Source organism: Bombus pascuorum, chromosome 12 (genome assembly GCF_905332965.1).
Source record: "Bombus pascuorum chromosome 12, iyBomPasc1.1, whole genome shotgun sequence".
NCBI lineage: Eukaryota > Metazoa > Arthropoda > Insecta > Hymenoptera > Apidae > Bombus > Bombus pascuorum.
The window spans coordinates 4057882-4072153 of NC_083499.1; the positions used below are offsets into that span (position 1 = coordinate 4057882).

A 14272-nucleotide genomic window follows, 5' to 3' on the forward strand; every position below is an offset into this window, starting at 1 on the left:
TAGCGAACGAGGTTATATTTAACTTAGAAAGTTTGGAGAAATTTTAATTTTCCGGTGATAATTAGGCTAGGTGATAAGTGGAAATCGACAAACTGTTTTTGCTTGTAACGGATAGTGATAAGTTAGTTTTTCTACGCCCTTCCATTTTAGGAAGCTAGTTTGTAGTTTTGATAGCTTATGCTATGTTGGTTTTATTTGCGACAGAGACGTAATGATACCGATAGATATTTTTCTAACCAACTTCGATTCAGTCTATTCCATGCTCACGTTGCGGATCATTGGTCTCTAACCATCGCTTTTTATTCGATCAGCTGACCGCATCAATGTCCACTCCCGGTAGTTTATACATGTTTTACGACGACTACTTTTTCTCCCACGGAAATGCAGCAACCACGGAAAATGGAAAAATCAGCGCGAGAAACCAAACTTCTCGAACGTTCTGACCAATCCGATCCAATTGGAATCCTATCTTCACCGCGTGACTTGCTACCGCACGATGAGAATGAAGTTGTAAACCACGCTGCTTCTATCCAATCTCTTTTGCCCGCAGAACCTGATAACCTGAATTATCCTTCATTCTTAATCGCTATCCACGTCGATATCCAAACGAAGTCATCTATAATTATTCGCTCGCAACGAACTCACGCAGCATCGAAGCACAATTTGATGGCCATTCAGAATCAATTAGGTATAGAATTAACCAAGAAAAGGAAGAAACAGAATAAAATAATAAAAAATCACACGTTCTAGGCCAACTTAGCCAATACGACAAAGACTGTTCGAAGACTATTTGAGAGTTAAATTCGAAATCAATCAAGGTGTTAAATTTAAGAAGAAAAAATAAAAACGAGACAGTACGAAACCATTAAAGATCGCTGGTTCTAAACGAACCTACGCAACACCGAGGAACGTTCGATGGCTATATCGGACAAAAATTCTACGGCTGTTCACTGAAATCAATTACAGAATTAACTAAGTAGAGAAAAAGGGAAAAAGAAAGAAATGAACGAGGAATGAAAAAAGAGAGGAAGAATCAGAAAGTCAGGACACAGGCAGGTACAAGGCCAATCACCGTCTAATAACTCTCAACACGCCTCTGAAGTACTATCGCGATGCCCGTGGTTACATAATCTTCTACCTTGACAGCGATACTAGATTGAATCTATGGTACAAGGCCGTCGTTCGACACCCGGTCGTATACGAGTTATTCAATAAATAATCCCGAGATAACATCCAGCAGGAGCTCTGGGAAACCGTAAAACGCGTATTCGTGAGCAGGATAAATAACGAATATTTCCTTTCTAACGATCCTCTTCCCTTTCATCCATCGATGTCATTTTCGAGTTGGCGCGTGTAGAACGTCATAAAAACTAATAGATTCGGTCGCAGGACTGCATGTGAATCAACGCGCTCGGACGACCGCGATAAATTTTCCTGGCGATCAGTGATTAGATTTCGAATGAAGTTGGTATACGCTTTCATCGACGACTGCTCTTAACGTCATGTCATGACCGCAGGAGGCTTCGTAATCGAGTTGATTAATATTCGTCAAACATCGGCCATCCTTCGTGTGAGTTATTACGAGTGTTACCGTTCGCACACTCGTTTAGGAGAGCTAGTGGGACTGGAGGGTGTTTCGAGTATAAAGTGAACTAGGCCTTGAGCCTTTGCACCTGCCCGAGCGATGCCTTTGGCGGATTAAATCAATCGAGGATTAATTCTTCACACTCTGACAAGTTTTCGATAGGATTGACCAGTTACTATGATGGTATATCCTCGTGGAGGCAGTTTTTGGAATCGTAAAGTTTGTTTCGAATAGGAATAAATTACAATTAATTCTCTGAACACGTTTTGATGGAGGTTTCTGAAGTGAGAAATTTTACTCCGAAAAAGAGAAGATTGTGAATGTGAATTGGAAGTTGGGTTTACAAACTGAGAAGTTTTTGAACGAGATTGGGCAAGAGGATGGTAAAGGTAAATTACCGACAGATCTCTGTATCTTGAAAGGCGTTTAACGCGATTGATCAGGATGTCCAACGCACTTCATGATACAAAAAATTGAGCTAGAAATTCTGATCGATGATATCGAAAGTTTTTCGAAACTTCGCGTGGTACGAAGGATTAAACGATTTATTATGGCAACAAAAGAAAAAAAAGGAGCGTATCTAATATATTACATACATTCTGAAAAAAGTTTTTGAATAAGTTCAGCCTTAACAACTTGGAATGTCATTAATCAACCCGTTAGACACGAAACAAACTGTACCGGGTATTCCCAGAAAAAAAATAACTTATCATGTTGTCTGACCGATACTCGAGGCGACGACGGTGACTTGCCGCCAGTGAAACTCGAATATTAACCAGATGACTCACGATATTGTTAATTATGTTAATGGGCGGTGCACGATCGTAAATGACATTGCACGCTCGTTCGTCCGAGGACTCCTCGAGAGATGTGAGGAAGGGAGAGAGGAAGGGAGTTCGCGGTAATTCGGCCTGATTCCATTGGAAAGCGCCATAAACCGCCATAAACCGACGACACGTGGGAAATTCCAAACGACGTCGTTAGCGTGATGGGACACACTTATTCACGAGACGGCGGCAACTTTCTGAGCTTAAGTCCCTCTTTTATTATGTCTTTCTTTCCACTCCTTTTTTAGGCACTTTTTTAAATGACGGAATTAGTCGTGGTATGAGCAGAAGCATTTTGTATCCTCTCTTTGTGCAAGCATGTTTAATCGTGTAATCAGATGAAAGAGATGCAGTCGAGATAATTCTTCCATCTCGAGTTTTTATTATTTCAAATTTATTCAAGAATATTATCGCGTTTTGTTTAAAGCGAATGTTTATCGAATAACGTGGCAGGATAAAATCACGCGTATATTAATACTGGCGACGTTATTTGTTCGTACGAATGTTTCGATTACGAGAAGATTATGTACAAATATTCGTCTTGTACTTCACGTGTCCACTTTAAGAATCACATGTGCTAACTTTGAAGATCATTAATATCTCTGTAATCGTGTTTATGTTTATCATAGTTTAGATAACGGACAACACACAATGATACGAGATACGTTTTGGTTTCATGTTCGATAAATTTCATAATTTAAACAATTTTTAGAAACGTTCCTCATCCTGTTGAATATACAGTCGTCATCCTTGTATCGTCAAAAAATTCCACCAATGCTTTCCGATTCTTCATATATCATTTTATTCGGACAAAGGCATATTATCTGTCAAAATATTTTCAGCTTTCTCGAAGCTAGCAACAAATCCTGCAGCTTTTCAAGAAACCAATTCCAGGAATTCGAACAACGAACCTAACACTTCACGTTCCCTTCGACCACAAAATCCTTGAAACGAACTTGTTCACCGATCGATCATAGTCACTTGACAATCTCAAACCAGCGGACCACGAATCAAGGAAACGCAAGAGCGCGATCGTTTGGTTCAGAGATTTTTCGCGATGGAGCCGCTTTCGAATCGCGATCCCTCGGCGCGATTAAATACCCGGCTTAACATTAGCCAACTTTAGATTCGTCTCGGAAATGAAAGTAACGCGGCGAGTTCTTCCCTGAATTTCGTGACGAAAAAGGATCACTTACGCGATGACTCCGTTAGAAAGTCGAGTGGACGTCGTGGTACTTTGATCTTTGCTGGCGCGATAAAAAATATTGGCCGATCGACGCGTTACCAGACACCTAGGGGATTAATTATTATTCGACTCGACTTCGGCTGGACTGGTCTCTACGGAGCGATTAACCAGCAGGATTTTTATTGCGGGTCGATTAGCATTCGAAAATGTTAAACTGTCGTTACGACATAAAGTGCCGCGACGTAAATTTCCGTGACTAGAACCGGCGAACCATGCCTCGATAAAATAATAATTTTGTGGAAGCCACGCGACTATCGATAATTGGCAAACGTTCGCGTAATTGAGAAGCTCGACTGGATCTTGGATTTAGAGATCCATGGATCGTTACAGGGGCTATCGTGGGTGAAATTTCACCCCTTATGAATTTATTCATCCCATATTATCGTCTCGTAATCCCATATTACAATTTAATTTTACTTGCAACCGTTGGGAATAATAATTTTTCATTTAGTCGTGGAATAATGATAAAATATTCACTCTGACATTCTTCGTTCAACACGGAATGATGATAAAATATCGAACTTATTAGAATTTAGAATTTATTAGAATTTATTAGAAGTTAGAATTTATTGATATTTTAAACCAAAAAGGAAAGATACCGAGGAAGGGTACTGAGATAAAATTTCATCCATCGATGTGACTTTCCTTGATGATGGATTTTATCGTGATTGCACTGGAGATTATTTTAATGATAAATTACTAAATTACGAGTGAGTATACGTTTATGTAAAATTTAAAGGTACAGTAATATACAGAAAAAGTAAGGTACTCGTTATAATAACTAGTGAATGAAATAAATCTGATAACAATTCCTATTAGGAATACGAATTTCTTATAAGCTTCTGACCTACTGATTATTGAAAATTCTAGCGAGAGATATCTCGTGATACTACTTTATTTATTTTGGTCCACAGGTCTATTGATATTCACAAGTCTACATATAAGCAACGTTATATAACTTGTTATTTATATAAGCTTCTAATCTCACACCATGCATGTTGGCTTCTTGTATCCTACTTCAAAGCTTTCACGAACGCTGTCCTTACTTTTCCTGTCACTTGTCGACAAAGGATTCGTTCCATTTTCAATTCTCCATGGAACCTGTGATTCTCTGTAGAATATTCCGACTATACCCTCGTCAATCAATCTCCCTTGAAAATTTGCGACTGAGTATTGAAACCCTAAGCTGAATAGGGGTTGACGATTCGTCTTTTGTTCTCGATAACATCCTTGAACTCGACCAGTGTTCTTTTAGCCTTTTGTATCGTAGAAAGAGGTTTTGAAGAGAAACGTAGTTTATGAATTTTTAATTGGAATCTTGATTATGTCGTATTTATAAAAAAATGTTATGGTTGAAGATTTTGGAGAGTCAGAGTTGTTAACTGAATTTAACTTCAATTTTTATTGGAAATGTTAGAAAACGAATGTCGGAGTTTCGATCAAACACGAAGAAAGTAATAATTTAGAGTTGTGTAAAACAAAAGGTATATCGATAAGAGAGTTTCTGTTAGAGAAGAGAAATCTGTCAATCAATCTGTGTGAAAACTTCCTTGCGGTGTTCAGAACTTTTCTAATCGCTTATGGTAATCGTACTCGCGTTCGCTAATGGTAGAGCCTTGACAGAACGAGCGGTTTAGTAGCAAATAAAAAGGCAAGTACCATAATTGAACTCGTCGTCTTGTCTAGTTTCTTTGAATATTCCTATTACGACTACTAAGAGGTAACTCTAGGAGAGTAGCTATCATCACGTTCGCCAGCGGTTGAGGTTAGTAAAAAACCGAGGAGAACGTTTAATAAAGTTGCCATTCTGTTTGGCTTGCTCGTGTATCTATTCGAAACCAACGAACGGTAACAAAATATTGTACATTTCGATGTACAGACAACAATTACCACTATAGATTAGCTTTCTATAGATATAAAGAAACTGATCATGTCGATATTCTAAAAAAATACTCTAAAAAAGTTTATGTAAACAGAGTTCTATCGCAGATATAGTTCACCACTACAAACGATGATTTTCTCTAACTCTTTATTGTCACAATAACATTTTCTTTGAAATTCTAAAATTTGCAAATGCCCAAATTCCTACATTTCCACGTTTCTAAATGTCCAAACTTTTGGCTACCAACATTTTCAGATATCCAAACTCGTAAGCATCCAAATTTTCGAAAGCCCAAACGTTTACATTCCCAAATTGTCCAATACTTTCCACTTCTCAAATGCCCAAATTTGCAAGCGTCTAAATTTGAAAATGCTCAAATATCCAAATTTCATCCTCATATTCCAAATTTTCCCGAGCTTCCCCAGATTTGCCAGCTTAATCCAATCAAAGGCACTGCTTTATGGAAATCTTTGCTATCCTAGGTGCAGGAGGGGCCAGTGTCCCCGGCGTCCTCCTCGCTGAGCAACCAGAATCAAAACGAGAGCGAGCAACAGGTGTTGCTGGCCACGATGCAGCCAGTGAACGTCCTAGACCTGCACGAACCAGCAACGGTTCACTCTTTGCATCCAAAATACCATCATCACCACCACCGTCACCATCATCATCATCACCATCATCACCACCAACAGCAACAACATATCCAAACTGATCCGGATGACGTTCAACAACGAGCGACGGACGATGCCGATGGCCGAGTGACGCCTGGCACCGACGCAGCGGCCGCCAACACGACGCTGAGCGTCGGTGAACACAAGATGATCGATTTAATTTACAACGACGGTCAAAAAACCGTCATGTACACGCACGACAAGGAGATCATCTACGAGAACGAAGCGGATCGCGTTCAAGTGGTCGAGTATCCACCACCACCACCATCACCGCCATCTCCATCGCCACCCTCGGCAGTCACAAGAGCTGGATTATTGCCACCCACGTGTGTTACACCTAGATCTGGATCAGCCACAACCGCGTTACATCTGCATCATTATCCTCAACTGCAGTTGCAACACGAGGATGATCTTCCACCCAGTGTTCGCCATGCTGTAAACGCAACGGTTCCAAATTGTGCAGCGGCTACTACTACGACTACCGTGTTGGTTCTGTCGGAATTGGTCGCTGCTGACCCTGCGGCTGGAGCTGCTGCTGCTCAACAACTCACTCTTACTGCCGCTGCCGCTGCTGCTTCCCTCCGTGCAGGGTAAGTGTTTAATGATTTTTGTTACTGACACCACTGCGGATCTTTATGTAAATAAATATCATTAATGCAATTTAAAAGATGAAACTTAGCGAAGCATTCATACCGCTCTAAACATTTTTTAACAATGGTGTTTATGTTCTCGTGGATACAGTCGAAAGAATGAAATTTAATTAGAGATTTCTTTAGTTGTTTAAATTTTATAATGGATACTATGCATAGGACAGTTTATATATTTTTGACACATTATGTGCATGCTATACGTTTGCATACTGCACCGCTAAAATTTCTGTAAATGCATAAAAATTCACAGCTCTTGGATGGTGAAGGAGATTTTGGTTGTTAGGAGAAATCGAAACCTTGCGCGTTCTCTGAGAAAGTACAAAAATTAAGATGATGTGGTAAAATATGGAAATGTAAGTACTTCCAAGTATTTTTGGTAAAGTGGAAATCATGTTCTATCGAAGAATTTAGATATATTCTTAGTCGATGAAGATTCACGCCGTCTCATTATGATAATCGATGACATTCGTTTTACATTTGTTTGTTATGTTGTATCGCATCTGTTATACCAGAAAGCGTTGTCACATTATACAAATCTCGATCTCCAGATCGAAGTCGAAGGCTGCATTAAGTAAAATGTCAGCGAATAAAGTTCATTCCAAAAATACGCAAGAAACCGCGAAAGCGTTGATCCATTTTAAATAACGTTACAGATTTTAACATTGGCATACGCGGTCATGTTGCAAAATCTTAAGAAACAAAAATTCCTTCGTCCGTTTAAAGTAACGAGCTTCGTCGTCGCAGAAAACGGAACGAATCGTACGTGTAGAATTTAACGAGATGGAAAAATGAAATTCCGCGGCGGAACGAGTCACGGCGTGGCGAGGAATCGCGTACGAGCATTTCGAGGCGGCTCTATATCGAGCAAGTAACGTATCGTTGCACGGTGTCGCGCCTTAATAAGCCGTAAAGTAGCGAGGAAAGTGTCTGCACGTGGACAGTAGCCTGTTCACCGGCATGGAAAAATCGAATAGCTCTGTTGTGTGCGCGCGAGAGAGCGTGAGCACGTTGAAACGGCGAACGTTATCGGCCTCGTGTATCAGCGTCGACAATTAACAATTATTGCGCACACCTACCCGCGAGCACGGTCGCGGATAAGTCACGTTGCTGCGTAGAATTTATTATTAGGACGCCGTGTTGCTCGCGCCCGCGTGCCTATACAGCGTCACGCAGACGCAGTGTGCCCTGCAAGGACGTTCGCCATTGCCGATCGGTCGTTCTGCTTGTCAGTTTGGCCTTATTGCAATTATTTGATCGTATTATACAATGGTTCTATGCAAGTACTGGACAATTTTTTAGAAACATTATATGAACATATCGTATGTGTTGCACGTAACATTTTGAAGTTTCATTGGCGACGAGCAGACTACGGATTTTTATGCAAATTCATATTTTGGAAAATTAATTAAAAATTAATTAAAAAAGGTAGAATCTCAGTGGAATATTGTTTTACTTACCAAGTATTATAAAAAACATTGTGTTTTGGATATCTTATATGTTTCCTCGTGTTATATGCATTTTATGCAATTTTGCACATATGAATTTTCTATAAATGCGTACAAATTCGCAGTCTAGTAATGAGAATCTATCGTCACGGCCATAATGATGGAGTTTGAAAAAGGATCTGAAAATATACATAAGAGGTACGAGATATTTACTGTAAGTCGGTTTATTGAATACAAGAAAGCAGAGACGCAACAGTTGCGTCAGTAGTATCAGACGTAATCAGACAATTAAAACGGCGCTACATACACTTCAGTAGTATTGTAGCCAGACAACTGAAGCGGCGGCGCAACGTATGCTTCAATAGCAGCGAAACTCAAAGTATCAAGAAATAGCATAGTGTATAGAAGTAGGGAAGAATAATTTATTTATTAATTTGATAAGATGCAACATGTACTAGGGTAATGAATACTTATAGGAAACCAGAACCATGATTTCAAAAGGCAATAGTTTATCATAGTAATATGAACAGTACAATTTTTTTAAAATTTCAATTGTAGTATTTATTGAACTGTACCGTAAATTCCTGCTGTTTTATATTCATTATATACAAAATAGAATGAAAGAAAATATCGTTCATTCTTCATTCCAAAAAAGCATCGTCCGTTATGTTACTCTCTTGGTTGTATCAATTTATTTTTACTTTTATGATTATAAATTTTCTATTTCTAATTATAATTAAATTTTTATATTTATATTTGTGCTTATAAATTATTTGTTCGACTATTGAATAAGTTACTAAACATGAGAAATGATAAATTCTCGCTATCGGTTCATCGATCGTTCGTTAATTATAATCATACTATTCTGTCGATAGACAGAAAACGTCGTTTATTTTCGCTTGACGTATTTCTAACAAGCAACGTATTCGATGAGAAAATTGCCCACCAATTTCCACTATGCTGCACCTGAATCATACGGTACACGCGTGAGAGCGTCGAATAAATAATCCACGCGTCGCTTGCTCCACGGGTACCACTCCGTGCGCGAATTATTCCGAAGGATCCGTCGAACTCAAAATGCAATTAAGATCTCGATCAACTAATTTGTAACGTTTCCCTATCGCGCTCGTATCTCCATATATTCTCGTGCGAGCAAAACACCACTAAACGGAGGAACAATGTTTCTGCCTAGTATATTTAGAAATGACGTTCTTCCGCGCTATGTCGAACGCGCGCGCGTGCGCGCGCGTTAAACTGCGCGCCTGACCAACCACCCGTGACACAATGAATAATCCGAAAAAAGGAAAAAAAGAAAAAAATAAAACGAAAAAGAAACGAAAGAAAAAATGCAGTGCAAAAATTATTACAACGGGAGAACCTGAAGTCGAATATTTCTAGAATTTAAGTGGCGAACGATGTATTTATGAGCGAAGAAAATAAAATGTTGCCTTTTTAGCGGAGGAATGTTAGCGCGAATTTTATGGTAGATATAGTGGTGAGCGCTGCGGTCGCTAGAGTAATTTATTTTTGCTTTTAAGACTTTACCAGGTTGCGGATAAAGCTAAAATCAGTAGTCCTTGGCTTGCTGTGATTGAAAAGGAAGGCTACTGACCAGTAGCTTTCGATTTGAGAAATTCGATATGTCATAATTCTATAATTTATTTCTCTTTTCTGAAATCTATAAAAATTATAAATTGGAAATCTACAGCCTTCGGATCGATGAACGGTATCATAATTAAGTATCAAAATTAATGAAGATAACGTTTTCGATCTATATGAGAAATCTTCATTCGCCGTTCCAATTTTTCGGTTCACATTGTAACGCGCATTTAGAAACGATCTGTATGCAGTACACGCATACATATCACGAAATATCGCGAACAAATAACCATTAAACGCACCGGTCGCCGCACACCTTGCTCTTTTGCAACAAATAAAAATCAACTGCAATTAATCGGTCGTAAGATATGCACGTGGAGACCTTGGGGGCCTCGAAAACAACCGTGTCTCTCTTTCTCTCCCCGCCTTTCTCTCGTCTCCATGTGTTTCCTTCTCTATCTACGCCTATCCGTCTGTTTCTCTTCGCTTTTTATTCCACGTTCTCTCGCCTATTATAAATATTTCCAATATTTCCGAAATCAAATTGCGCGGAATCCTTTCTTCTCTGTTCACCATTCGGTAACAAGCGACAAGGGACCATCGACGACAATTTGGTCGCTTTCACGTCATAAAAATTTAAGGAAAGGAAAAACTTGTTAGGAATGTTTCGAGTAAAAAGGGGCAAACTGTCTCTTCGAAAGCTTGTTTCTACCTCAAGGCAGCGTGGTTTTGCTAGCTTGAACACACGAGGGTAGAAACGATTCTTTTGATGGAGGAAAATATTTTTTGGAATCGTTTCATTTATTTTACATTATCAAAATTCTCCCTTTTTATTTGACCTTAGATATTTCGAAAATTTAGGAAACTTTGTAGATTTATCAACTACTTCAGCTTTTTAACAGACCGAAGTTGATCTCTAAAAGGATTTAAAAATCTTCTTGCCAACTACGTACAATAATTAAGATACTCTTCTAATCATCAAACACACGGTCCCGATATTGCAAACAAAATTTATTATTATTTACTTTTATCCACTATCGCCTATTGTTATTTACTTATATCTTTCTCCGGTGGTCCTCATACGTGTAAAAACATACTTCCTCCGGATCTTCGTAAAGAACGATCAATCCACAATCGATGAGAAGGCGATAATCAGATTAAAATGGGTGAAAAAGGCTGGCGACTGATGTGGAAGCTATTACAGATCAGATTTTTCCCAGTATTTCTCCGTAAGCTACTTATATCGGGGCTTAAACGCTCGCATCTACGAAATTTGAGCCGAACTCTCGATTCATCGTGGCTGAATCCTATCGATAATCCGGCAGGCCGCGTCAAAGGAAATAACTGGGCGAGCGGAACAACGGAGATGTTAATTCGACCTCGAAGCACGCGGCGCCATCGAGTTTGCCCGGCCACCGTTTGTCGCCATTTTGTCCTTCTTTGTTGTTGCGAGACGAAAGCACCGCGGGAAGCTTTGATGCGTTGCGTTTGATTAAAATTCGTCCGCCTTTGTTTATCGAGCTTAATCGCCGTGTCACGGCATATTGAATATTAATGCATTCAATTTCGCGAGGCTTGCATATTTATGAACCCGTGGATCGAAGTCATTGACTTTCGGAGTAAGCGTTTCGAAACGACGGTCAAGGTGTATCGAATATTTGATTAATATTATTCCGAGGAAAGTAATAGATTTGGCGAATTTCTCTTCGCCATTCTTCGCTCATTTTATTTGGGTCACTTTGTTCTTTTAACTTTCTTATCGTTATTTAAAATCATTAATAAGACAATTGTGTTACCCTTTGACGTGAATTTCTTGGTTTCTTTAAGAATTAGATTAATATTATTCTCGACAAAACGTATAGATGTTTCGTGAATTATATTTAGGAGTTCTATCGTCATTTGATTTGAATCTCTCGGCTCTTTCAAGATTATTCTATGCATAGTTTAGCGTCGATTGGTACTGTAAGCATTAGGATTTTGAAATCACGACAAAAAATATATCGTCTACTTTACTCGGATATTTGCTTCGCCCGATAAAACTTCTTAAGAACGAAGTATAATGATCGATAGTTGGAATTGCATACGACTTCTCTGACTTTTCTCGTTATATTACAGTAACCTGTAATGAATTATATTACAGAAACGAAGAATGAATTATTATTCGGTGTAACTTCTACTGTATAAAAATTACATAAATACTTCGTTCGTTTCTTTATCAACGGTTTGACTCTGCAAATGAAATATTTATTATCGTTTCGCTCTCGATATAAAATTATCCTGACTGTGTTTACGTGAATTTCGTTTAACCGACAAAATGAAGTGAAATTGCCGGTGATTTTTATTTTTCGCGTTTGTCAGACATTTTATTATCGAAGAATTACGTGGACCAAGTGTCTGTCGCGACTTCCTTAGGGGTTTGATACATTCGTGGTGCGGCAAGGAGTGGTCGAACGTTGAGAAATACGAAACTAAATTGCGATACGCGGCATAAAATTAAAATACGAGACGAAGAGCGCGATGCTCGGGACCGGCCGCGGTGAAATTTGCATATATTTCGCGCGATTCCTTCAACAAAATTACGGTGCGCTGGTTAACGTTCCTCACGAGCGTCTCTCACGCACGAAAAGAAAAAGAGGAAACTGCTTTTTTCGTAGAAAACATTCTTTGTCCGCTTGATCGAACCGAAAGTTTCGCAACAAGGCGACGAAGCGTTTCCTTTTTCTTTTCGTCAGTCCATTCGTCGTGATTTTAACGCGAAAGCATTCGCGAGATCTCGCTGCCGGCACATTCCTTTTCCAATCAACCAAATTATAGCCGATCCCTCGTCTGTAATTAAATTAACGTGAAAGTTCACCGCCGCTGTCGAGCTATTTCTATGAGTTAATCGTACCTCTCTCCCTCTCTCTGGATATCTAAATAAGAAAGGAATGCATTTGAACGCATTTTTAAACAAATGGATAACAAACTATTCGAAAATATTCGAAAACTACTACGTCGCTACGTATGGAATCTTCTTCGAAATTTGCATATTGCTACTTTCGCTTATTGAATTTGCCTTATTAATTCGATTATCAACTACGTTAAAAGAAAGAAGAAATTTAATTTATTTATTTATAAGTTCCATATACAACGTGCTGAAGCCTTTAAAGACATCAAAATCGCTTTGTCGATCATCACGAACAATAAAAATGCTCGTGCGATTTTCTTGTATGAGATTAAACTGGGATTAAATTTGGACAATTTAAGATGGCAAGGTTGCTGAAATTTTTACAAACGCGCGATAGAAAAGTACAAAGAAGATCGAAAAGCATTTGATATCCGTTCAAAATGGAGCGTAAATCGCGACAGAGCAAACGATATGTGAAGTTAATTTATTCAAACGACGATTACCTAACGCAATGTAAAAGACAAGAGTCGAATATCGAGGAATGAATCTTCATTCGCTCTAATAGGGATTCAAGATCGTTGAACCCATGTTAACGTCGATCCTGAGGAACAACAAAGAACACTGTATCGCAGCAGCCTAGCGGGGGACCAGAAAATGGCCTCCGTTTAATAAATCCGCCGCGATGGAAGCGCGATCTGACCGAAGAAAAACGGGACCGCTCGAAGGGGAGCGCTCGTAATCTATGCTAATGCGGCGAAGGTGGGTGCACAGGGCCTGTAATAATAGTGTTTTCGAGGATGTGACGTCACACGGGAACAATACAGGCACGAGCCGTGCCGTGTACACGCTTTCGGCGGATTATTTATTTGACAGACCTCCCCGCGGGCCGTGTCTGCGTTTACGACCAGCTCGCAAACGTTTCGACCCGAGATTCGCAACGCGCACTTCTCCTTTTCCTTCGCCAGATGCTAATGCGATGCCTGCATGCAACGTATAATAGATTATATATTTTCTTCCTAGAATAAACTATAAATAAATATATTCGCAGTGACTCACCAAAGTATTTGAACACTTATGGTTGGAAAACATCGACGTGTATAGTTTGTGCACGTTATGGATAGAATATTTCGAAATTTCATGAATATCTTCAGTCAAAGAAGAAATGTCCAAATTCAGTAACAGATATAACATAGAAGTTAACAACCACCAAAACCCACTAGCTAGTCAATTACTTGACACGTCGGGTCAGATCCGCAGGCTAAAAAGACATTACCCTTTAGATTTGAGCACTAGATTCAACTAGAATCACGATAAACACTTATTAAACACGACATAGTACCACGCCAGAAAAATTTACTTATAATCCTCAATGAGAATTGATTGTAAAATTCATCAAAAAAAAAAAAAAAAAAAAAAAAAAAATGAATATCTTAAGAAGAAGAGAGTCTCGTAACTCTATGTATCGGTCAAATTTTTTTTTTTT

General features: G+C 39.1%; 1 protein-coding gene across 4 annotated transcripts in view; it reads left to right on the top strand.

Moving 5' to 3' along the window:
* The window catches only part of LOC132912584 (protein grainyhead), a 162374-nt gene that overhangs the window by 12587 nt on the left and 135515 nt on the right, over window positions 1–14272 (top strand). For 3 of the 4 annotated variants that reach the window (XM_060970105.1, XM_060970106.1, XM_060970107.1), the window contains exon 3: window positions 6023–6798. In XM_060970105.1, the coding sequence (XP_060826088.1) occupies window positions 6023–6798 (776 nt within the window). The remainder of the gene's footprint in view (window positions 1–6022; window positions 6799–14272) is intronic. The other variant, XM_060970108.1, reaches the window with a different exon arrangement.